The sequence below is a fragment of the Ammospiza nelsoni genome, chromosome 1 (genome assembly GCF_027579445.1).
Source record: "Ammospiza nelsoni isolate bAmmNel1 chromosome 1, bAmmNel1.pri, whole genome shotgun sequence".
In the NCBI taxonomy this organism is placed as follows: Eukaryota; Metazoa; Chordata; class Aves; order Passeriformes; family Passerellidae; genus Ammospiza; species Ammospiza nelsoni.
This window is the reverse complement of record NC_080633.1, coordinates 23969714-23995008: the sequence shown is the minus strand read 5'-3', so window position 1 is coordinate 23995008 and position 25295 is coordinate 23969714. Positions and strand designations below refer to the sequence as shown.

The 25295-nt window shown below is 41.3% G+C and overlaps 2 protein-coding genes across 5 annotated transcripts in view; one reads left to right on the top strand and one right to left on the bottom strand.

The window, feature by feature from the left end:
• Positions 1 to 1807: 1807 nt before the first annotated feature.
• On the top strand, positions 1808 to 13246 carry LOC132081802 (lanosterol 14-alpha demethylase). Its single transcript, XM_059485725.1, has 10 exons — positions 1808 to 2016; positions 2895 to 2993; positions 3969 to 4145; positions 7560 to 7686; positions 8629 to 8803; positions 8980 to 9099; positions 9563 to 9758; positions 10346 to 10441; positions 11326 to 11494; positions 12175 to 13246. The coding sequence occupies exons 1-10, from the start codon at positions 1843 to 1845 to the stop codon at positions 12351 to 12353; spliced, it is 1512 nt and encodes a 503-aa protein (XP_059341708.1). The 5' UTR covers positions 1808 to 1842; the 3' UTR covers positions 12354 to 13246.
• Positions 13247 to 13634: 388 nt separating this feature from the next.
• Positions 13635 to 25295, bottom strand: part of AKAP9 (A-kinase anchoring protein 9) — a 105524-nt gene continuing 93863 nt past the window's right edge. For all 4 annotated transcript variants that reach the window (XM_059483194.1, XM_059483254.1, XM_059483335.1 and 1 more), the window contains 11 exons: positions 24474 to 24624; positions 22926 to 23594; positions 21035 to 21234; positions 20041 to 20149; positions 19010 to 19195; positions 18227 to 18427; positions 17594 to 17826; positions 16529 to 16614; positions 15860 to 15935; positions 14879 to 15018; positions 13635 to 14257 (listed from right to left, as the gene is read on the bottom strand). In XM_059483194.1, coding sequence (XP_059339177.1) covers positions 14214 to 14257; positions 14879 to 15018; positions 15860 to 15935; positions 16529 to 16614; positions 17594 to 17826; positions 18227 to 18427; positions 19010 to 19195; positions 20041 to 20149; positions 21035 to 21234; positions 22926 to 23594; positions 24474 to 24624 — 2095 coding nt within the window. In that variant the 3' untranslated portion in view covers positions 13635 to 14213. The remainder of the gene's footprint in view (positions 14258 to 14878; positions 15019 to 15859; positions 15936 to 16528; positions 16615 to 17593; positions 17827 to 18226; positions 18428 to 19009; positions 19196 to 20040; positions 20150 to 21034; positions 21235 to 22925; positions 23595 to 24473; positions 24625 to 25295) is intronic.

Sequence of the window (25295 nt, the reverse complement as noted above, 5' to 3'; positions counted from 1 at the left end):
CCAGTGATAGCTCTCATGTCCCCCAAAAGAATTGTCAAGGCTTGTAAATACAAAGGAACTCTTTTCTCAGTCACTACGGCACTGATGAATTTCCTTTGGCCCTGAAAAGTGCTGAAACTTCAGAGCTTGCAGTCAACAAATTGAAAACTTTAGTAGATCCCGTAGCTGACATGAAGAGTTTAAGATACTCAACATTGATTCCATGCACATCTCGGCATTCCCAAGAGTTCACTGCTACCTCCACTCATCTAATGATACTCAGCACATGTGAGACCTTGGTACAGGGTTTACCACAGGATATTATGTTTTAAAAACCTACAAGAATATTCATTCAGTAACAAACATGCTTCTGCCTGTGCACCTTTTCCAATTGATAAAAATACTCAGAACTGATGACAACAGATAGTTTCTTTCAGATTTAGTAGGGAATCTATGTTTCTGAACTTTGCAAAAAATTATTTAAAAGCATTATATATAGTCTTCGCAACTGTACCCTGTTGAAATGCCTCATTGTATGTAATTCCTGCTAGATTCCCCAGATTTACACATTTAAACTTTAGAAACTGACTGTGCTCAGTGGATGAACAAATACTGCCTTGAAAAGGCCTACCCAAACCAGAATTTTCTGGAAATGCATTAAGATAGATTCCCATTGAATTGAAAAACTGTACGTGGACAAGCAGCTAACCTCAGCTGCGATGAGGTCTCTGTTTCCAAATGCAGCTTTGTGCACTATTGGATCTTAATCCCTCACATCTCAGTGGAAACTCATTTCAAAAACAACACGTGGATTTTCTGACATTAAACATTTGGGGCATCCGGAATTAAACACAAATAAGCGGTCCTCGTTCTCCGGGCGCTGTGCAGCCTTGCAAACCAGCACCCTGGGATGTCAGCGGGGGCGCCGGCAGTGATGCCCGAGGCACGGCTCACCGTCAGAGGCATAATTTCCCGCAGGAGAACCGCGCTGTACGGCTGTTCGAAGACACCCAGCGTTTCAAACATCCAGGCGCCGAGCGCCGCTGGGGGCCGAGCCCTGAGGGCGCCGAGCTCTGAGGGGGCCGAGCTCTGAAGGGGCCGAGCTCTGAGGGGGCCGAGCGCCGCTGGGGGCCGAGCCTGAGGGGGCCGAGCCCTGAGGGCGCCGAGCTCTGAGGGGGCCGAGCTCTGAGGGGGCCGAGCTCTGAAGGGGCCGAGCTCTGAGGGGCCGAGCTCTGAGGGGCCGAGCTCTGAAGGGGCCGAGCTCTGAGGGGGCCGAGCTCTGAGGGGCCGAGCCTGAGGGGGCCGAGCTCTGAGGGTGCCGAGCCTGAGGGGGCCGAGCTCTGAAGGGGCCGAGCTCTGAGGGGGCCGAGCTCTGAGGGGCCGAGCCTGAGGGGGCCGAGCTCTGAGGGTGCCGAGCCTGAGGGGGCCGAGCTCTGAAGGGGCCGAGCTCTGAGGGGGCCGAGCTCTGAGGGGCCGAGCCTGAGGGGGCCGAGCTCTGAGGGTGCCGAGCCTGAGGGGGCCGAGCTCTGAAGGGGCCGAGCTCTGAGGGGGCCGAGCTCTGAGGGGCCGAGCCTGAGGGGGCCGAGCCTGAGGGGGCCTAGCTCTGAGGGGGCCGAGCTCTGAGGGGCCGAGCCTGAGGGGGCCGGCCCGGCCCCCGCCCGCCGCCCGCCAATGGCGCGCGCCGCAGCCCGGGCGATGCCGTCACCCCGCGCGGCGCGGCCGCGGATTGGCTGCGGCGCCGGCAATCGTCACATGGGCAGAGATCAGCCCAGCGCCGGAGCCGCCGCACGGGCTCGCACCAGCCCGGCCCACCGCGCCGCCCTGCCCTGCCCTGCCCTGCCCTGCCCTGCGGAGCCACGGCCGATGGCGGCGGGCGCCGAGAAGATGCTGAACCTCATGGAGGTCGGCGGGTCCCTGCTGGAACGGGTGGCCGTCGGCAACCCCCTCTCCCTGGTGCTGGCCGCCTCCGCCTTCGCGCTCAGCCTCGGCTACCTGTTCCAGCTCGGCTACCGGCGACACCTCGGCTCCGAACAGAAGGTGAGCGCGGCGGGCGGCGGCCGCAGCGGGGACGGTGCCCGCGGGCTGGGGGAGCCGGGCGGCCGCTGCAGCCTCTGGACAGCCCTCGGGAGCGGCCCCGGGACAGCCCTGGGGAGGGCGGGGGAAGCGGCGCTGAAAGCCCGGCGTGGGGAAGCGGGTCCGGCGGGCGGGCGGCGTTCCCAGCAGCCGCGCCGTGCGGCAGCCGGCCCGCTTGGCCCTCACCGGGCTGCTCGGTACCGCGGGGGGCAGAGGCACTCGCGGCTGGCGGGGCCCTGGGGCGTTCCCGGTGCTGTTTCATCGATGGAGCTTAGGAGAAGGTGCCCGCTAATGTATGAAACACAGTGCTAATGTATGAAAGTGCTTTTGAGGGGCTGTTTAGCAAGTCCTCCAGCACTGTTTCGTTTCTGGCTGCTTTCTCTTCAGTTGCAGTATCTTTGTGCTTCACATTCGGAGGGAGCGTAGGAAGAATCGTAATCATATGAACTTTATTTTAACCTTTGCTGCTTTTAAATATAACTCTATCTAAACAACTGAATAATTTTTGAAAGTTGGCTTTTTCACAAAAGAGTTTAAACAAACATATATAAAACTTTCTCTGTGGTTAGTTTTTATGTAAATGGACATGATTTTATAAGTTTTGGGCACTGGCACATGTACTTTGAGCACCAAGCCTGGCAGAGTTCGAGAAGCTTTGGACAGCTCTGTCACGGACATGCTATCACGGACGTGCTGTCACCCTTGTGGGTGGTCCCGTGCAGGGCCAGGAGTTGGACTTCAATCCTTGTGGTTCCCTTCTAGCTCAGGATCTCCTGTTAGTTCATGAGTCTGTGATAATCTCTGAGGAAAATTCAGTGTTTATTTTTCTCTTTCTTCTACAGAACTACCCACCTTTTATTTCATCAGGCATCCCTTTCCTTGGTCATGCAATTGCATTTGGAAAGAGTCCCATTGAGTTTTTGGAAAATGCTTATGACAAGGTACGTTTTCCCGCATGATTGGCTGAGCATATACAAACGTAGTTTTGTGTATCTATTAAGTTCTCTGTCTGGGGCCTGTTGAAAATCAATTTATTCTCATTTACCATCTCAAATATAGAATGGAGTGTGCACATTTGCTCTGTGATCTTCAGATCTCTTTATGTAGCAGTAGTGTTTTCTGAGCTCTCATGATTCATGTCACAAATATGCTTGTACATTTGGGTAATACTCATAGCTGAATCACAAGTTAATTAAAAAGTCATTTGCATGAAATTATTTCTTACTGTAATTGGTAACCTTTATTCATATTCTTTACCAATCTGTGACCAGGTTGGAATGTAGCTGACCACCTCTGTGGGCCTCTCTGATGTTAAAAGAGCTGGTGTATAAAACCTCAGTAGTTTTTATACTGTAACAGCCCAGAAGGAATTAACTAAATCAGTAGAGCCTTAATTTCAATTAAAATAAATTTATCAAGCTGTTTCACATTGTCTAAAACTGGAGTTATAAGCTTAAACCTTAGCTTGGTTAGCTTAGAGAAAATCGAATCTGGTGCATGAAGGTCTGCTAGAGATGACTTTTAAACTTAAAAATCATATTTACCTCTAATTATCTATGCATAACTCCATAAATCCATAATTTTTTGAGACAGTGTTTGTAGATTACTAGGGTCAATATATGCTGCAATATCTCTGCTATTTTTTTTTGGTGTGACTGATCTTTTATTAATGTTTTCTAAAATAAATGGTTTTAAAATGTGCATGCTCGTACGTGTTCATTATAACATTAGATATCACTAGTGTGTACATAGAGAACGAATTTAAATGTGGTTTAAAATAGATTTATCTTTATTAAATGTCTAGATACTTCTTAGAAGTAGAAAAATTCATTTATGAAAGATTATACGGGATAGGGATTTAATGATTTTTGTTCTTATTTCAAATCACTTGGTTTTTTGTTTATTCTCTCTCTTAGTACGGACCTGTGTTCAGTTTCACTATGGTTGGCAAGACATTCACGTACCTGCTGGGCAGTGATGCTGCTGCGCTGCTGTTCAACAGCAAGAACGAGGACCTGAACGCGGAGGACGTGTACTCGCGCCTCACCACGCCCGTCTTCGGCAGGGGCGTCGCCTACGACGTCCCCAACGCGGTTTGTATTTTCAGGGCCATCACTAGGAAAGCAGGGCAGCTTCAGTGCTGTGTAGGCAGCCCTGAGCTCCTGGCTCTGTGTGCTGGGGTTGTGTTTGTATGATCTGTATATATTGCAATAGGTAAGCAGTCTCGTGGATAATCTGGAATGTTCAGGTTGCTTTGTTTACCACCTGGCTGTTTGTTTTTGACACCACCTAATCTCACCATAGAGGAAAAACTAGTCAGTCACCTTTTTCTTCCCATGCAGCATGCCACTGCCTGCAGCTCACATTTTCATTCCAAGCAACTTCAGGTCTTTCTTCTGAGAAAGCCCTAAGAGTGGGGACTTTATATTTATGCCATGCCAAATCTAGACATGGGAGTAATAATTTAACAGTTTGAACCACAAGCTTTGTTTTGCTCAGACAGAAATCATTGTGTATGTTTGCAGAATACAGTCTGCATGGGAGCACGGGGGCTGTGTCACATGGCATTGTATCTGAGCTAAGCATTGGCTGCTTTCTTGTTTGTGAGGATGGCCTGTCATGTCAGACTCAAAGTGCAGAAGCCAACTTTTCTGTGGCCCCACTGGCACTCTGTTCAGTGCATGTTGTATAGCAGAGTAATTGGGTGGAAGAAACAGCACTGTGATATCCCTTATTTTTGGATCTTCAGTTCTGGCCTCATTTTGTTAGTGTGAATGCCAGTCACTTGACTAGTTTCTGTGACCATCAATTTATTTTCCTCCTTAGCATATCTCTTAATTCATCCCTGCCTACGTGCTGTGATTGTTGCCCTGTTAATGATGTGGCTTAGGGGCAGTAATCACTACTCTCTGTGCTTCCACGCTGGCATTTTGCCACGATCCACAGAATAAGCATGTTGGCCATACCCTGTTCTTTTGGAAATCTCATACACAGCTAACTACCTGCAACTTGCTACTTTCTAAGTAGGTAAAGGAGAACTTGGTTGTCTCCTCCTTTGTCAGAAGTACTAAATTGTGGATAGCAGTCTGGGGGAGAATTGGTTGGTTGGGTGGTAGGTTCTTTGCCACTTGATGGATTTGCATAGCTCCTCATCCCTATGAGAGCCAGCAGGACTGCAGCCTGGACAACAAGTAGGAGACAATTTCTTGTGTCCTAGGAGATCTCTTCCATGAGTGGGGTCATTCTAACAGACTTGTCTCTAGCAGTTCACATAGTCAGAGGTCTTCCTCAAAAAGTCAGGGATGGAGTTGTGAATCACTTTTGCAGCTGCTGGAGTGTGGAGGATGCACGATTCTCTGCAGTGCATCTCGTGTTCTTCTCTGGTATATACTTGTTTCAGAAGAGTATCTGTGAATCAGGCTGCAAACTTGGCCGGATTTTCACTGTGTTGTGCTTGTTTTGTGAATTCTGACTGTCATGGGATGTCTTCTTGAAACTAAAAGGTCATGGTTTGTCCTTAATTCTGTGAAAGTTTACCCACTTGTTACAGATGGTTTGACTTCTGCTTTCATGCTCTTCGTTTGTGGATGGATTTGAATGCCCGTCTTCATGCAAGAGCTAGTTCTTTGATGTGATCTAATCTCATCCATCAGTTTTATAGAATTTCCTGTAAGCTCCTTGGAAATGGGCATTTCTCTACCACCATGTACTTCAGGCACCTAGGGATGATTAAGGCCTACCTCATTGCCCCACCATATACAGCTTTTTGTTGCTTTTTTCTGAAATTAGGTATTTTTCTACAGTCACCCTAGGTTTTCTTTTTCCCTAGAGTGCGCTTGAGTTTTGCTTTAGTCAAGAGATGAACCATATTACTCAGTAAGCCTTGGGTATCTGTGGATATGTCTGCTTAATTCATACCTTTGATACCACAAGGACTTCTTTCCTATTATCTATGCAGATTCAAGTTCCTCAGAAAAATCCTTTTTTCTCCAAAAATTACTCTTTTTCCACAGTGAAGAGATGCAGGGAATTTGCTATTGACCTTTAAATGATCTCTGACTCTGATTATCTCTAGTTTCCTTTTATGAAGCTAGAGAGGTAGCACAGCCAGTTGTGGCCAAATGCATTCTGCTAGAGGTAAGCTGGGGTTTTTTGCACAGTGTCACCACCACGATTTCATTTCAGACATCTAATAGGAAGGCATTTAGAGAGCCATGGAAAATTTCATTGGCATTCAATAATTGATGGATCATCCTGAAGTTTCTTTTGGGATCCCCTGTTCTCTGCTTAAGCTGGTAACTATCTGTTAATTCTGTGACTTTCAGTCATGTGTTTGGAAGAACCATCCTTTATTCTTTAAAATTAGTAACTTGCTTACTTACCAGTGATTCTGGTAATTGTTAATATCCATAGTCAATGCATCAACTCATATTCAGTCTCCCTCTTTTCCCTCCAAGCCTCTTGCAGATAGTTTTTTGTTGAGAGGAGCTGAAATTGCAGAGGATGTGTTCACTCCTTTGGGTATTCCTGTCTCCATCAAGCTGGAGAGTGGCTGGCATGCTGCAAGGGAAAATGTGCTTGTCTCTTTGCTCTGTGGCATGTGTGCCCTCTGACAGACTGCTGGGCTCCTCACTGCATTCTCAAAACAGAAGCTTCTGGGAAGTAGTTTTTCTCTTAATGCCTTTTGTTCTGTATCATACATGCAGAGCCCTTGGTGGGAAGACAGTTTTTGGTGTAGTACTCACGGTACAGTGCAGATGCCTCATTCATAATTAGGGCATAAAAATCAAATTAATAATTTTCTGAGTCAATGTCTTCTCAATGACATTGAATGCTTCTCATGTAACAAAGGGTTTTTCACTGGTAGGTTTATTAGCTGTGAATCTATACATATAAAAAGAGGTGAGAAGGGTGTGAAACTCACCATTTTCCTAGGAAGCAGTTTGCCTCCTGCCTGTCTGACTTCCTGGGCAGTGAGATCAGAGGGCTCTGTAAAAGAAAGGGTCATCTCTAGTTCAGGGACCTTCTGCCTGAGAGAACACAGGAGAGGGAGAGAAGGTGAGGAGGCCACATATCAGGGGACACAGGCTAAATCCAGACTTTGCAAAGATGGGGCTGGTTATATTTGTGATTATATATCTCAAGGGCATTTCATAGTTCAACTTTGCATGCATTTTGTATCTTCAGGGAGAAAGCTTAATTAAGATGCTAAAATAATTTTTTTGTTTGGCTACTGCAAAAGAGAGAACTTCTTTTGCAGTAAGGAAAGAATAGCTTCTTTGAGCTATTACTTTACTTGAATGTTTCTGAACTATTGCTTCAAAGACAAAGAAGTGAAAAAGAGGATTACCTATTAGTAAAAACTGAGTATCTGCTGTTACCCTGGAGTCCTAATCATAATCCCTATTTACTTTTGGATGTTCTTATAGTAGAAATTCTAATAAGTTTTAATCACATTAATAAGATGGTCCTTGTACTGATTGCTTATTCTGTCTTGGTTCTTTTAGGTATTTTTGGAACAGAAGAAGATGCTCAAAACTGGGCTAAACATTGCCCAGTTTAGACAGCATGTATCTGTGATTGAAGAAGAAACAAAGGAGTATTTCAAAGCATGGGGAGAAAGTGGAGAGAAAAGTAAGCAGGATCAAATGCATTTTTCCTCCAGTTTTCTGGGATGTACTTAAGGCCAATGCAGCATTATTTTTGTAAAAGATGTACTGCAATATAAAAGAAATTAAATATTACATAGGTAAAAGGATACTGAATATCAGAAGAAAGAAAATACAGATTTTTAAAAATCAAATGTAAGACTATTGGAGAATAAAGCTGCTGAGAAAATCACTGAAAGGGATGAAGGACTATGTTAGTTTTGCTTTCCTAGTCAGCTCACAGTGCACCCGTTTTGCTCATTTTGGATGGTATCAGTCAGCTCAGTGTAACCACTTCCTAGTCCCTGGGAACAGCTTCAGCTCTGACTTCCTAGAGAGCCTGTGCTGAAGATCTTGGCTCTGGGAGTTTCTGCAGTGAAAAACTGCATCTTGGAAGCTCATATGGTTACGTTAGTGACTGAAATGAAATTGTTATTTTCCCTCACTCCCAACTTGCCCTTCATCATCATTGCAAGCTCACAGTTGCATAACAGTGTCAAATATTCTTTAAACATACATACTTATATTTAAATGCATAACAATTATATAATAATGTCACATTTTAATATATTGAATTATTTTGAATGTATATGATTCATATGTAAACGTAGTTCATAATATGGTAATATATAAATTGATATTTAAGTGTCTAAGGACTACTATATAAAAATAATTCGGTGGGCAGCAAAATTAACTGGTTTCCTATGGATTTGGATTTCAAGGTTAAATCTTTGTATGACTTCACCTATATTTATTAAGGATTGAGCTTGTGATGCATGGCTTGCTTTGGAAGAATTACTAACTCTGCTAGAAAAAATTCTAGAAAGACATACCTTAGAAAAAAGGTATCCATGATCTAACTAAAGAGTTGTTCAAAGAGACATCTGATCAGCAACATTTCAGTCATGTTTTCCAAACCTTTCCTCAGACCTGTTTGAAGCCCTTTCAGAACTGATCATTTTGACAGCAAGCCATTGCTTACATGGGAAGGAGATCCGAGGCTTGCTGGACGAGAAGGTGGCTCAGCTGTACGCCGACCTGGATGGGGGTTTCACTCACGCTGCCTGGCTGCTGCCAGGCTGGCTGCCTCTGCCGAGCTTCAGGTACCCGCACTGACAGAGCGAGCAACTTAAACATTTTATCTAAACATCATTGTTTGGATTGCCCCCCCTCCCCACCACTTCTTCTTTGTAAGCTATTCTAGACATCCCAGTAAATGCTCATAAGCATTTTGTGTTATGTTGTGTAAAGTTGCTAATGGAAGTGTTTTGAATCGCAGACGACGAGATCGCGCACACAGAGAAATAAAGAATATTTTCTACAAGGTTATCCAGAAACGTCGGAAGTCTGAGAAAAAGGAGGATGACATGCTCCAAACTCTACTTGATGCTTCATACAAGTAAGCCAAGAGTTTAAAGACTTATTTGAAGACTAACTTTGAGCTCTTTAGTTAGAACTATCTACCACAACCCAAGAAACACTGCCACTTGTTCTGAATTGGTTTTGTTGCATGCAGTTTGTCCTAGTTGTATTATTAAAAACAGGTTTAAAACTTCAGTTGTCAATGGTTATTCAGATTTCTGAGATTTTCACTGATGGTTGTGAGATGGTGACTGAGGTCGCTTCCTTTCTCTTTGCTGGCTGTTGAGGAATGATTTTCTTCAAGGCTCCTAAAGAGTCTCTCTCCCTCTGTTCTCCCTTCTCCTTCCCCTTAGATCTTTCTCCTCTTTGTTTAGGGTAGGCAATAAAATAGTAGGAGTAAGGAGTACGTTAGAAGGAATTGTAACTGCTGCTGTATAGATAGCAATGCTCAATAGTGAAGTGTGACCAGATGAAGCTGCAGCGCGGTTCCTTCTCTGCAGGGACGGGCGCGCGCTGACGGACGATGAAATCGCGGGGATGCTGATCGGGCTGCTGCTGGCAGGGCAGCACACCTCCTCCACCACCAGCGCCTGGCTCGGCTTCTTCCTCGCCAGGGACAAAGCCCTGCAGGAGCAGTGCTATGCAGAACAGAAAGCTGTGTGTGGGGAGGACTTGCCACCCTTAACTTATGATCAGGTCTGTATGTTACATAAGTCCTAGGGGTATTTTCATACTTTTAGATGCTTCTTTTAAAAAAATTAAAAGCTCATTGGACCTGAAATACAGTCACATGCTTTTGGGTTAAAATCATAATTGGCACAGTCATTCTCTGATAATGCTGTTTGCCAGTACATTTCTTCTTCTCTTCCTGTCCAAGTAAATTTTCAGCTTGATACTGTTTTTTTAATCAGTGTTCATTAGGGAAATTGTCATTCCTATGTTTATTTAATAAATGACAGTTCTGTAGAAGATCCTCATATTTTCACAGAGGAAAGAAATGCAATGTTTCAGAACAATGCAGTGTTCTTTAATTAGGCAACAGAAAATACTTAAAAGACAAATCACTAAGACAGTAGTTGTATTTAATTGCACTGGTCAGTGATTTTTTCCTTCTTAATTGAATCAAATGGAAAAGAAATAATCAGTGTAGCTAATGAAGTACATGTAAATACAAACTACTTACTCTTCACTATTTTATGTTTTTAAATGGTATAAAATAGCATTTTGTTTGTGTTGAATAAACTTGGCTAAATTTTGGTACATCATTTTCTCTCTATTTTCAGCTCAAAGATCTCAGTTTGTTGGATCGCTGTCTAAAAGAAACTTTAAGGCTTAGACCTCCTATAATGACCATGATGAGAATGGCCAGAACTCCTCAGGTGAGGACACTTTGGAGCTAATTTCACTGCAGCAGCACAGGCTAGGTCTCAGCTGGCAGAAGGAAACAGAAGTGAGCTGTGTTTGTTGGCAGGGAGGAAAGCTGATGGCATTCTGGGGTTCTGTCAGCGGTAGCATAGCCAATGTCGAGTTAGGAAAGCAATTAATACCTTGAACTTGGTATTTTTTTACCTTCATGTGGAATTGTGTCCAGTTTCAGACCCCTGCAGCCCCCAGCAAGCAAAAGACTGATGAAGTGAAACAAGCAGAGGGGCCACCTGGCTGAGAGGGGCTGCAGCACTGGTGGTGAGAGGCTGAGGGAACAGGGATTGTTCCACCTGCAGAAGAGCAGCTCTGGGATCCAGCAACAGCCATGTGCTATTTTCTTTCAGCAAAACCAGTAGTTCTGTAGTTACCAGTCTTATTTGAGCTTAGTTTGGTGCCACCATTTTCTTGTTTGCCAGGTACTTTTAACTGGTGTAATAGAAAAATTTGGCTTGCTTTTAATACAAGCTAGGTAAATCTGAAAGAAAACTGGCTGTTTGTACAAGTACGGTACCATGTCAAAAATTCAAATTTTTTTTAACCATGTCCCTTCAATGTCAAAGGCTTTCAATGAATTTTAATTTCATTCTTTCCTTTTTTTTTTAAAAAAAACCTCCTGTAGAACTGTGAGCCTTACTAAAACAGCTGGAAGGTTCCTGCAACTCCTTGAGCACTGTGTCCTGTTCAAGTATGAGAGGAAGTGTTGGGTTGCAGTAATTTTAAATGCAGTTGGCCAAAAACTCTTGAAATTTAAAGCGTCATGATATAACACTTCAGGTAACATTTTAAAAAGAAAAATGAAGACCTTTTGTCATGTGGGGTCTTGTCTCTTCTCTTGTAGACTATTGCTGGATACAATATTCCCCCTGGCCATCAAGTGTGTGTATCTCCCACTGTTAATCACAGACTCAGAGACTCCTGGAATGATGCTCTGGACTTCAAGCCTGACAGATACCTCCAAGATAACCCAGCAGCTGGAGAGAAGTTTACATACATTCCATTTGGTGCTGGTGAGTAAGAGAATGCAGCACCTTGTGTGAGGTTGTGCTGAGGTGGCTCACACCAACTATCTCCTACAGCACCTCTCCACGCTGCAGCATCTGAGGATAGATTTGGTTTTTTTCCTGTTTTTGCCTGAAAGTTTTCTTACTCTGAAGGTGCTATTAAAAGAAAAAAGTTAATGGTTCTGCATTAGTCATAGCTGTATATGTCTCTCACAGCTATGGTATGTCTCTCACAGGTATCAAAACACCTTCAGGTTAGCATGGGTGATGCTTGACTCACATCTTTTCAAGTCAAGGACAAACCTGGTAACACAAGTTCAGTTGAAGGCAGAGAAAAAGTCTGCAGAGTCCCAACTTTCAGAACAGTTTGCAAATACTGCTGTGATGGAGTTAGAGCTGATCTCATTTCTGTGTTGCAAATGCCTCTTTCCTGATACATAAATTAATGCTGCCTGGTGGGGACAGAACAGCACAATCTCATTCCACCTTACTCATCTGCTTTATGCAGTGACAACTTGGAAAAATAAGACTTGGGTGGAATTATAGAATGGGGTATGTGAAATAATCAGAGCCTCAGATTGTTGAGAAAGGGGCAACTACTGTCTGCATAAAACTTCTGAAGTTTTCTGATTGTCAAAGGCGATCCAATGAAATATTCTAATGGCATTTCATGGCTCTCTTTTTAGGCCGTCATCGCTGCATTGGAGAAAACTTTGCTTATGTTCAAATTAAGACTATTTGGTCTACTTTGCTTCGTTTGTATGAATTTGATCTCATCAATGGTTATTTTCCAACTATAAATTACACAACAATGATACACACACCTAACAACCCTGTTATCAGATACAAGAGGCGGTCACTGTAAATTCTGGCGCTAAAACCTTACTTTTTAAAGTCGTGTGAACTAACAGACTTCTGAATAAAATTGTGACAGGATAAGTGGCAGATGGAAGCTGATGAATCTACTGTTAGGAAAGCAACAGTAGCAAAACTTCTGCAATTGTAGTTTTGCATCTGTTTTGTTCGCCCACACTGTTTACTGCTGCTGTGGATAATTGCTTGTTCTACAATTTTCTCATTGCATTTTTAAAGCAAAAGTGTCTTTTCTATTGATGTAACACTTTTAAGGTGCATGCCAGATCCTCCTAATGAAGAAAAAAGTAATTTCTACAACTGGAACTCCTTCCTTTTGAAAAATAATTGAAGATTACTTTCCCCAGACAACCAAGGGGCAAGGCTGCCTACCTTGCCGCTGTACCCAATTTCAGCAAACCCATCTGGGAACAAGGCACCACAGGGGCCTCTACTTGGTGCTGCCCTTCCTTTGGCATTTATGATCCTGTTCCAAGTGAATGATGGTCTTGGCTGATTTAAGAAAACATAACTGTGCAGCTAAGTGGTAGGCAGAGTTCAAAGTGTTCACAGGTAAGTCATTTCAAGAATGAGCCATTTAACTGTCTAACTTGAAGTAATTGTAAAATGCTTATGTTCAGAAAGAAACAAGTAATTCTCTAAAAAAATTGAAAGTGGTGATCTCTGGAAGCTTGATGTCAAGTGGAAGAGTAACAATATGAAGATATGAACAACATGAATTTTGTAAATAACATGTTTGTGTGTAAAAAGGTGAAATAGCTGAATGTTGTCTGGGTTTGTAATGACTCATGCAGGATTGCTAAATGGTGTTTGGTTCAAGAATGCTTATGATAAATGGTAATGAGCTCTGGCTCATGAGAATTTTGAATTAAATTTGTAAACAAACCTCTTGGAGAAGTTTTCCATGCTCATTTCTGTACTTCTTTTTGAAAAGGTTTCATCAGTAAATTTGTAACTCTCTCTTGGAGTGGGCAGCGCCCCCTTCAGCAGTGCTCCATGTAACCAGGGTTTTGTCTTGTCCTTCCTGGTCTAAATTCAGTGTAACTGTTCTAAAACCTGGTGTTTGTATCAGTCATGGCCGGTGAGAGAGCACAGGTTCTTCCCTCCCAGCCCTGTGAGATGTGACCAGGGTCTGCAGAAGCCAGGCTTGTCCCTGTCTCTGAGAGCAGAACTTTGGACTCTGTAGAAAGTCTAGCTGCAGTCACTACAAGCTGGAGGAACTCAGGCAGGAGTAACCTCTTCCATGTGAATAAGGGAGCGGTTCTCAACACACTTAGAAGCATGAAGTCATGTTTATTTCAGTACTTTGACAAAATACCCATAAAATTCAAAACTTCTACCATTACAAAAATAGGTCTCTACAAGTGATATTCTGTCAGCACTGCCAGTAGCAAATATTACGAGAGTCAATGTAACTTCAGTAGCCTTGCCAGAAAAAGTGCAAGTAAACTTTGCTGAATGTAGCTCAATGTAATTAATACACAAGTTTCATCTTTGCACCCTTTTGATAAATACACACTTTATAAGTTAATCATTTAAATTAGCATTCCACAAATATACATGTAATTTAATGGTTGGGGGAGTTTGTTTTGGGTTTGGGGAGATTTCTGGGGGGTGGGTTTGTTTGGGGATTTTTTTTGTTCAGATTTTTTTTTCCCATGAACACAAAGTGCCTACATCCATAAATCCCAGTCTCTGTGGGTGTGCCAGGATGGAACTGTATACAATCGTATAGCTGTGTTCATATTGGTCCCACAATGTACACATTATACAAAAGCACAGAAAGAGCACAGATTTACAGAAGGCAATCTGTTAGCATCACTGCCAGTGATGGAGATGTTGAAGGGTATTATTATCTTCTTATACCCATGTGCAACTGAGTGTATGAAGTTGAACCTGTAAGAGAAAAAAAAGTCATCAGGATTACTTGGAACAAATACATGCACTCATTCAGCTGAATAAGCTTGAAAGATTTTACATGGGAAATCATAGAATAGGGACTTTTATAGATCAACTCTTTTAAGAACAACATTTTCCCAAATGATGGAGAAGACAAACACAAGAACTTCAAAACTCAAGTTTGATAAATTTCATCCCATTGTTCTGACAATTTTCTTGATGTATTCCTCTTTCAGTACAAAAATTGTCATCTTCTATGGGACAAATTGACTGTAACTTCTGTAATCAAAGTGGTAGGAGAAAAAATTCTTCTTCCACATTCCCAATTTTCTGGGTACATTTTTCTCTATATAACTGAAACTCTTAGCAAGATGCCAACTGAATCCTTGCTGTGCATTTATTAGAGACCAGGGAAGTCAAGTGTTACCAATAATCTCAAAATCTATACTGAAAACATGCTCGTATTGCTTTTCAAAGAATTTTACAGTCTTCTTTTAGGTGAGCTTTTTGCTAGAGCTCAGAAATGCCTCTTGTTCAAGGCTGGCAATTGAAATGGAAGCTGTTGTGTATCTCAGAGAGCCAGCACGCGTGGGGCAGCGGGCCCTGCCCGAGCCCCACCTGACTGCACGCTGCCGAGCCGCTTCTGCAGCGCCTCCAGGCGGTGGATGTAATCCGTCAGGGCCCTTTCGGGGTCGTAGTTCTGCAGCTGGGGACAGGCGAAGGACACTGGGTTTAAATCAGCATGCATCCCCTGCAGCCTGGGGGCACAACAACACACACCGTTTCAATAAGGGATACATTGAGTCAAAATATCAGCAACACAGCAAAATACTGTAGGCAGGGATACCTTATGGCCTGCATATCCATGTAGCAGCCAGCACATCAAACCCATTTAACCTCCCTGCCACTACTGCCCAAGCCAGAGAAACCATTCCTTTGTTTCTGGACTTTTCTTTCTACTGCACAGGATTTGTTGCTGCATTTTTTGGAGACAAAGACTGACCAGCAAATTCCTACTGAGATTGCAGCAGAATCCATGGTAGATTGAAGTTTAGTTTTCTATTAAGAAGCTTGTGTCAACAAGGACACAGCCATCTTTGCATGCCTCTTGTCATTACTCTCTGTAAAAGTCAAGAGTGGCTAAAATAGATTAAAGGTTTTTACCATGTAAACTGTTATGGTTATGAAAAACAAAGACAATAACAAATATTGAGGTGGTTTACATGAAAATGAAACCCAAAAATGGCTAGAGTTTGATACTCAGTGAAGATCTGAACTCACAACCTCATATAAGCTCATCAAAGTATGATGGCACTCATAAAAATGCTGCCGTTGATGAAAAATACCCGGTTTAACTGGCAGGGGTGTGTGAGCTTTGGCCTCAATCATGTGATGAGTAATCACACACTGAATGCTGGAGACATAATTTTTGACATATTCTTACAAAAAATTAGACCTTGCAGCATCAAAGGTTACAAACCTTAGCAGTAAACACTGAGGCTTCCAGTTATATAAACAGTGCCTGAAAGTGAATAATATTAAAAGAACCCCAATATATGTTCAAAGTATAGAGGAGATCTAGGAGATTCCATGCCTGACCTGGATCTAGAAGAATGCCTCTGTTCTCCATAAAGATCCATGCCAGCAGAAAATGAATCAGGCCGTAATTCATTACCTAGAAATACAAAATATACAGAATATTAGAAATACAAAAAGCAGTGTCTTGAAAAATAAAAAAGTAAGACCTTTTGCACTGGGAATCTCAGCTATGAGTTTTCTGTTTGCATGTCACAAAAATGACATTTAACACGTGTAGGCCACTTTCAGACTCCCTCAAGCAAAAGCAGAGATGAAATCCTGGCCTCACTGACGTCAATGAGAAAACTCTCACAGACTGAGCAAAGATTTTAGTGCAGATCTAAACAGACAGTAAATAAGAAAGAAGCTTCTGTTCTCCTTAGACTCCTACGAAAAGCAAACAGAAAACTGCTATTTCAAAAGAATGACAAGCTTTTGTTCTAAGGACCCTGTGGTGCAGATCTCCTATGAAAACTCCAATGACTCAGCTAAAACTGCTTTCATGAACATGCTCCATAGGGAAACCTTCCGTATTTTTTTAAATAGGTTAATCCAAACAATTAACAAAGAAAGAGGGAACAGTCCCCATTCATTCCTCATGAGGATAACACAAATTAAAACCCATCTCCATTAAGCAGTGGTGTGACTTGTGAATAGAACTTTTTTAGTCATTACTGGACAGTGACTTACCTGTGTTCTGGCTAAAGACATCCCTATTGATAGTCAGAACTCCAGAACCTGTAACTCTGTGCCATCGACGAACCAGGAACTTCATTCTGCATTTCAAATTTAAAAAAAACCAAAAAACAAACCACTTCAGGAGAAAGGAAATAGTCTGATAAAAGTAATCTGCTTCTTGTATTCTAGAAAGTATAAGAAGTTCTTGTAATTTCCATCAAGCAAAATTAACAGATGGGCATCTAAAACCTGAGTATCAAGTACAAAACATCCTTTTGCATATCCCTAAGAAAGACCATCTTTCATCCAAACCTGTTTTCAGTTCCACCTGTACAATTCCAGAGGTGCTGTATAGGTCCAAGTGGACACTAAATGGCTTAAACACCGAAGCTACAGTACACCAGTATTTTAAAATCATACTAAATATACTTTTTTGTTCTGTTGCAGTCCCAAAACTGCAACTGCAGAGCACTATGAGTAAAATTCTCACAACAGGTATGAATTTATACGATACACGAGGCTCAGAACAACAGCAAACAGAAGTGCCTGGGGGTTCAGACCTTTGTGAAGAAGGTTTGTTAGCCACACAGCAGTACTATGCAGTAATAAACTTTATTTTTTCTTCCTCACCAATTCCTGCTCATCCTTAGTGTTGTGAAATTCAAAGGACTGCCTAGATTAAGAAAATTAATTCCTAAATCTATATTACACTTACATACAAGACTTCAATCTTTACAGGAAATTTAGTTGCAGAGAAAAACCTTTGTAAATAAGTGCAATCCTTAGAATTGTAATAATTTTTTTAATAATATGACTTCACCCAGTATACTCTGTCTGTAATTATCAGATACTGAGCCCTTTTCAACTACAATCAGACTGCTTATTCCTATTGCAGAATTTACCTACACTCTGCTCACCCTGTCATCCTGAAAGTATCTACTATATTCATGACTACCAAAAATATGCCATTTAAACAGGATGGAATATGAAAATTTCTAGATTTAATTGGAGAGCTAGAAAAGTATCTGTTAAACAGCACAGTCGTATCTATTTGAAATGTAACTTCCTGCAGGTTACCTTGAAATTGCAATGGACACTCTGACTGCAGAGCGAAATCGTGTGAAACCCTTTGAATGCTGTGTGATGATTTCAAGGTCTGTGTAGGAAGGCTGTCCCCCCATCCGTGCTATGAGGGCCAGTGTGGCTTCTTCACACTCCTGGAATCCTCCAAGTAACAGCAGCAAATATTTTTTCTGATATATGAGAGCCTTCCGAAAGCTCTCTGCTCGTAGGTATTTGCCATAAATCCTCTGCAACAAGAGAAAAAGACAAAAAGCTCCATAAGCTCCAAGAATCACAACAGTTCCAAGACCTTTGACATTGTTACTTCTACAGCATTTCTGGGATTATTCATTTCATTGCAGTAACATGGAGAAGACTGTCCTGCTGCTCACACTTGTTGAATGCAACTTCATATATTGAGGATCACTAAACAGCAAGAAATAGAGCACACACAAAAGGACAACATAGGTGTTTACATGTCATTCTTGGAGAGAAGAAAATAATAGTCAGATACCTGAATATGAAAATTTTAAAACTGAATTAGTATCTTTTGACTCAGAATAAAGCAGAGTGAACACAATGAAAAATAAGCCCAAATCAAAATTTTTAAAGCACTTGTAGTTAGTATGTGGGGGAAAAAAATCTTACCCTTAGAACAGCATTTTCAGTATCTGATCCCAGTTCTCTGAGGAAAGCCTCACTCCTGAGCTCTGCTCTCAGCCTGGAGAGTTCTGCATCAGCTTGTTTCAAAGATTTCTGCAGCGACAGCCTTTCTCTGTTCCAAATCTCCTTCTCAGAAGCAACAAGAGTATCAATATTAACTCCAACATCTGATGAGTGCCTAGAAGACTGAAGACAAAGGAAACTGAAGTTGAATGACATAATTTGGAGAAGCTTAGGCCATGTCATTCTAGTCATTGGTTTGGTGGAGAGATCATAAAATTAATGAGAAAAACTATTCAGTGCTTGGATCTGAGGCCACCCTTGCACTCTGACACCTCAAAAACAGTGACTTCAGGAGCCTAATCAATGTCCCAGTAAAATACAGCTTCTCTAAAAAAAAAGTCCCTTCAACTGGATCATACTAGCTTTTTGATTTTGAAGACTATCTGGATCTATCTGGATCTGCTCACGGTGATGAGATAGAAAAAGAAAGGCACAAATAAAGGAGTAGTTTAAAATATTATTACTCGTTTAAAATAAAGGAGTAGTTAACAAAAAGAAGCTGGGTAAAATCACAAAGTTTTACACTCAACAGAGTTGAGGCATACTGACCACTGAACAAGAATAACTCACATCAATTTACTCTGTAGAGGGAAGCTAAGAAAGACAGATAACTTGATCACTCTCAACTGGGTGACCAGGACAAGAAATTAGGCTTTTTTATGTCTATATACATAACTCATTAGATCAGCACCACCAAGGACATACATAGTCTGCAGAAGGCTGTCTGTGCTGGTATCTTCTCAGTTCTTCCTCCAGTTTCATAACAGCATTCCTCAAATTATTCTTCTCTTCACTCAGTCTGCTGACAAAGCCTGTTAGCTCAGCATTTTGCCTGAGCAGCCTCTCAGTCAGAGAGCTGGATGGAGTCCCTGGCGGCAGCACCATCTTCAGCTACGAGGAATAAAGAAAACCAAACTCAACTTCTATGAGATCCAAATTGCTAGCTTGAAAATAACTGGCTTACAGTGAAAAACGTTTCTAGATAATGATAATAGCTTTGTATCAACTTCATATAAAAAATTTCATTGTACATGTAAACTACAAATCATGGTGTCCATACTCACTGTATACATGACAACAGAGTATTTTCATACAAGTTCAATTTTTCCAGCTATAACAATTTGCAAAGTTTTCTACCATGTTTATGTTTATCTAACCTAGAGGAAAAGAAAAGCCTCAAAGCTTTTTTCAAGTTACATTGAAAATCCTTGCTTAAAATACAGGACCAAATCCAGCTCACTTAAAAATCAAACATTGCCAAATTCTTTGCAACAGATTACCTCACTTCAGTTTTTTTTACAGAAGTGCATGCTACTCAATCTTCAGTGGCCTTTCATTTGGTAAATATAGGCAGTTTAAGTAAATGTGTTGTGTCAACACAATACAGGAAATACTAGATGTTGACTTTAATATCAGGAAGTACTAAGAAAAGTTTCCTCAGTTATAGGATTACTACTGAAAAGAAAATATCTTAAAGAAAAAGCCATGAGATGCAGACATTTAAAATGAAACTGGAAAAGTTCTGATTTGAAAGTTGAAAAATCACTTTTAAAGTATTAAAATTTGAAAAAAAAAAAAAAGGAACGGGGTTTTTACACTTTACAAACTCCAGTCAGAACACTTGCTGGAATTTTCCCCTATAAAGACCTGAATAAGTACAAGCTTACAAACTCCCTGCAGTTCTTCACAGCTCTTCATCCTAACTCTCCCATCAAAGTTACAGCACTGACTCTCACCTCTTCCAGACTGGGCAATCCAGGCAGTATTTTCAGTTCTGAAATAACTTCTTCAATAGCATTTTGTACTGAAACGAAGTCCTGATCATCTGCTGTTTCAAACTGCAATCTGAAACAAAAGGGGTTTCAACAGCAGATCAGCTGTGACACCACGAGTCAGACTCAAAGGACTTTCCATGGACTCCTATGCACTGGATCTATAGTAAGTCACTTCAGCAGTACTGGAGACAGGGCAACATTTTCCAGACTGCTAAGTGACTCTAAATAAAATTGTCTTGATTTAAAAAATAAGTATATAGAACAGTTTCCACTCATTTGTAGACAGGGATATTCTACATGAAGCACATTTTAAATAGTGGTTCTGCCTCCCACAAATCTGTTGAATCTGTGTTATCAAAGTCCTAGGGTATTTTCCAGATATACTGCATTCTGCAAATGTTTCAGAAGGAATGCTTAATATTAAATGACCATCACAGCAAAACAAAAACAGATTCAAACCTCCCACGGACCTGGTACCATGATATTTTTTAATCTTATGGAGACAGTAACCCTCCAAAAATAAGTATCAAGATCAGTTTCACTTGACCATAATAATTTTTTCCCCAAGAAGGATGATGCAGAACAATAATCCCTATATTCATTCCCTGATACATGATGAATTATTTAATTACTATTTAAAATTCATCTACCTATACCATACCCAAATAAACCTTATCACTTTTCAGAGGAAAAAAGACTATTTTGCTGTGCCTTAGAAAGGACTCTATTAAAACATACAGGATTTACAGCAGCACTTGATACTCTGTGATCCTGTCTTACATCAGTATATCTCAAGTGACAGCATACACAATAAAACTGTATATGTATTGTACACAATAAAACTAACAACCCCAAACTCAGTTAAATCCTGCAGTCTGTGAATTAGGATTCAAACCCAATATATTAGCTTGCTGGCTGCTATTTACTAAACCAAATTGCTGAAAACTGGTCTAACCTTCTAGCAGCTTTCCGAGCCAACTGCTTCAGCTTTGGAGATGCATTTTGCAGCTTTTGTCTGACTTTTTCCAGAATTTCAGTAGCAGCAGAGAGATCTCCCGTCAGTGTGCGGTAAGTCAATTCATTCGTCTCAGCTCCTTCCATTTTTTGCTGGAGAACCCAATTTCTTGTTCTGTCATTGGGTGTATCCCAGGTAGTCTGGAAAGAAACATGTATTTTAAATATATATCCATAGAATGTATGTGATCCAGTGCTGTAAAATGAAAACATATGATTTTGAAACATACTCAGAAACTGAACAACAGATAATTCTGACAGAGAAATTTAGTGTGACTACAACACTGCTGTAATGTAGCACTAAACTATCATTCATGAAAGGTCTAGTGTCTTTCTGTACTAAGAACTAGCAATCATGGAGGTAGAGTGTGAATCCAGTGAAAAAAACTCAGCAGGATGTCACAAAGCCTTTCTGTTTCTTCCATCAGCAGCTCCTTTACCAGCTGTGCAAGGAATCTGGGAAACTGGGCCTATGTGTTTTGGTAACAAATTTATAGTCATAATAATAGGGGCTGAAAGAGACCACCATGGTCATGGAGGTCAGTCCAGTCCCAGGCAAGCACACCACTGATGCTACCACGAGCACTGAAGAGGTGCTCCTAGGTACCAGCCTCCCAACACTGCCATGGAAGAACTGCTAACCCTCACAAAGAAACCTGAGCTTGTGGGTCTGCCTTTGGCTGTTTCCTCTACAGGACAGTACCAAATAAGAAAGTCAGAGTGCTTCAAACGTCACAGGAAACAGCAGGAGATTCGTTGTTTGAAATTCCAGGCAAGTCCTGGAAAGCAGATCAGACTATCTCCTAATGAGGAAGGGGAAAAACCCCAACAGCTGCTGCTAACCTGATCCAAGAGAAGACTCTGCTGACCACAGTGCTGGCAGCTCCCTGTGTGCCCAAGAACAAGGTGCACAAAATGAGCATGGCAGGAAGGCTGCTGCTGTCACAGTTACCAATACACTCAACAGCCTGCCTCTAGATGTGGGTAATTTCCAATGCTGCAGAAGAGAAAAACCAGTAGCCAAAGTAGATGAAAAGAAAAATTTCCTTCTTGGCTCCACATGCAAGTAACTGGTAAAACAAATGATAACAGGATGGGCAAAAACATGGTGAACAAAGAGGCAAGCAAGTCTCCTGTCAGTCTTCTCTGTGACTACCCACAAATCACTCACCAGCAACACTTACCTCTTACAAGCAAGTTTCTAAAAGTAATTTAAAAAGAATTTTAAAACTCACCTAACTTTTTTATGACAGTGAAAAACTTAGAGGCAACAGAGACAGCACTTTCACTCAACTAAAAATTAGGATAATTCTTAAATTGATTTTTTACTTTGATTTCTTTCTTCTATTTTGTTTGCTAACACATATTCCTACATATGCTTGTTTGATTGCTTACTCATTTCTTTACTGAAGCTGTTGGAAGATCCCTTATGGTGTTTCAAAGATCCCTTGCAGTGATTAAGGGCAGTGACCTGGGGCATTCCTGAGTAGGAACAGCTCATTCCTGCAACTGGTTGCAAGGAACATTCTCCTGTACTGAGACACAAAGTGTATGTATAGACCCAGATGCATTCTCCAGCTCATGCTCCTCCTTACACACTTCTATGCTCCTCCTTATATACTCCTATAACTTCACTCTCAGGAGGAAGCATGTGAATAGTTTTAGGAAGCAAACTGGGATGCTTTCCCTTTTCCATTCTCTGGTGCCCATGTTCTGTAATCTGCAGGCTATTTCACAGATTGAGTCAAGGCACACTGACACATAGTTGAGCAAAAGAATTAAAGTTAAATAGTATATTTCAATATTACACATTACTTTTAATCCTACTGTACCTCATTTGGGTTGTGGCTTGGTGTCCTTTTGGCTTCCCTTCTTCCTTCATCCTCCTGCTCTTTTTTCTGTAGATCTTGGATTATTTCTTGCAACTTCTTTGTTTCATTCCCTAATTTATGAACTTCTTGCTTCTTTTCTCCAAGTTGCCACTGAAGGTCTTCTACTTTGGACTCCAGTTCATGGAGTTTCTTTTGTACTATTATGTTAGCATCTTGTTCTGCTTGTAGTGCTTGTCTCTGAATCTGCCTTTCTTTTTCCATTTGCTGTCTCACTTGCACAGATTCCAGTTTGTACTTCTCCATCTCACTTACTAACTCCACTATACGGTCATGCTTTTCATCCATTTGCTTCTGTAGCTCTTTAAGCAATTCCTCAGATGGATTAGGTGCTCCAGCTTGCCCCTTACCTTCAGCACTTTGAAGCTGAGCACACAGCTCTTTTTCCCTTTCTAGGGCACTGCTTATTTCGAGAGCTCGAACCTTCTCTGACTCAAGAAGCACCTGCAACTCAGAGTTACGGCCTCGCTCACGTGACAGCTGGGCAGCACTGAGTGCTTCTTGGGATTCAATCCTCTGCTGCAGATCACTTGACAGCTGCTTCTCCTGCTCCAGAAGTTTACTTAACTCTAAGTTCTTTTGTTTTTGATCTTCAAGAGAAAACTTTAAGTCCTTTCAAAAGAAAATAAGAATTGATCAAAGCCGTTTGCGCATATTTTCCATTAAATTCTGCAAAGTGCAAATATGCTGCCTTAACAGGTTTTGCTTTCCCAAGTCATGTGACAATACTCTGGATGCTGCAGTTACATGTGATACTAAAATACATTACAGATGTCTTTATTCTAAAATCAGATTATTTCATAAAAGAATCTTTTTAACACATACTTTATAGTGGGATACAAACAACTGTAGTTCTGAAGTTGAAGACAGCCAGCTGCTTTTACTTTATAAAACTGTGAAAATGATTTTCCAGCTTTGGATTTCAAGATGTAAATAAATTGATACTGTTGAAGTTATTGCTTTTTTGCCTTTTGTCTTGTACCAGGATACCTGCTCACCACTATATCAAATACTGCAGAGGTACCAAGGAAGGTACTAATGAAACATTTTCTCCTAAAGTAAACTCCCTAGTTTGATTTTCATGAGGTGAAACTGCAGACTTTTTAAACTGCGACAAACAATATGTCTCCTTAAATCATTTTCTTAAATACTGTATTTTATGAGTCAGGCTGTGGTGGGAGCTGAGTGTAGCCATCAGCAGTGTCCTGTCCCCTTGAATAACTGAGAGCCATTATAGAATCTTTTAATCTTGGGCCTGAAAAGCACAGTAAAATTCCTATTGATTTAAATGGAATGAGCATCAGGCCTTTTTCATACTTTGCCAAACAGCTTCTATAGATTTTTCTTCAGCTCTAGATGATATAATACTGCAGCTGAAGACAGAACAATGAAGCATGCATGGGACAAAAAATGTGAACTGAGATGAAATGTTAACCAAAAGAATATTTTCATGCTCCTTGATGTCCCAGACCACTTGGGATTATGGAATACCTCAAGCTCTTCTCTTCCTCTTTCCTCACTGCGTTCCATTTTAGCTTTTTCTTTTTCCAAAGCCCACTGTAGCTCTCTTGATCTTTTCTGTTCATTGGCCATTGTATCCTTGAGAATATCTAGCTCAGCTGCTTTTTCTTTAACTTCAGTCCTAAAAGAAAAATGGAACAAACTTTACATTAGGCAGTGACTCTAATCCTATCATGATGCAGTCAGTTACTTGGTATTTATTCCATCCTGGGCACTGAAAACACTGCTAGTCTAGTAGAGTAACAGTGAAAAGCCTATTTAGAAAGACAAGACTAACTCAAACCCAAAAGAGTTGCACAGTTCAAGAACTACAAGTGTGTTCACCCTGCTACCTTTGTAGCTGCCACTGGTGGGGGCTCAGAGGCAGTTAGTGTTCAACCTTATCCTGTCACAGGCCAAAATCTTAAAGAATGCCATGGAAGTGCATCTTGCTGCCACGTTTCTCAAGGGAAAAAATATACGGGGGGAAAAGGAAAAATCTATGACCTAAATTTTCATTTTTTTGCAAATAAATTTTGTATCTGTTTTGAAAAAGAAACTTGCTCCTGATAATCTGTAAAAGCTATAAAGTAATATGTAAAGTAATCCAAATTTAAGCTCCAGCCTAATTTGTTATCTCTGAGCTGAACATTATGATACTGTTCACGGGTGCATCCCTCTGGTTCAGGCATAAATAATAATGGCTTTCCCAAGTGCCAAACCTGTGGTTTTTGCTATCAATCCTGTCAAAACAACATTTAAGAGTATTTCATATGGAAGTACTTGCAAAGTCATCTTAAATTTGCAATTTTT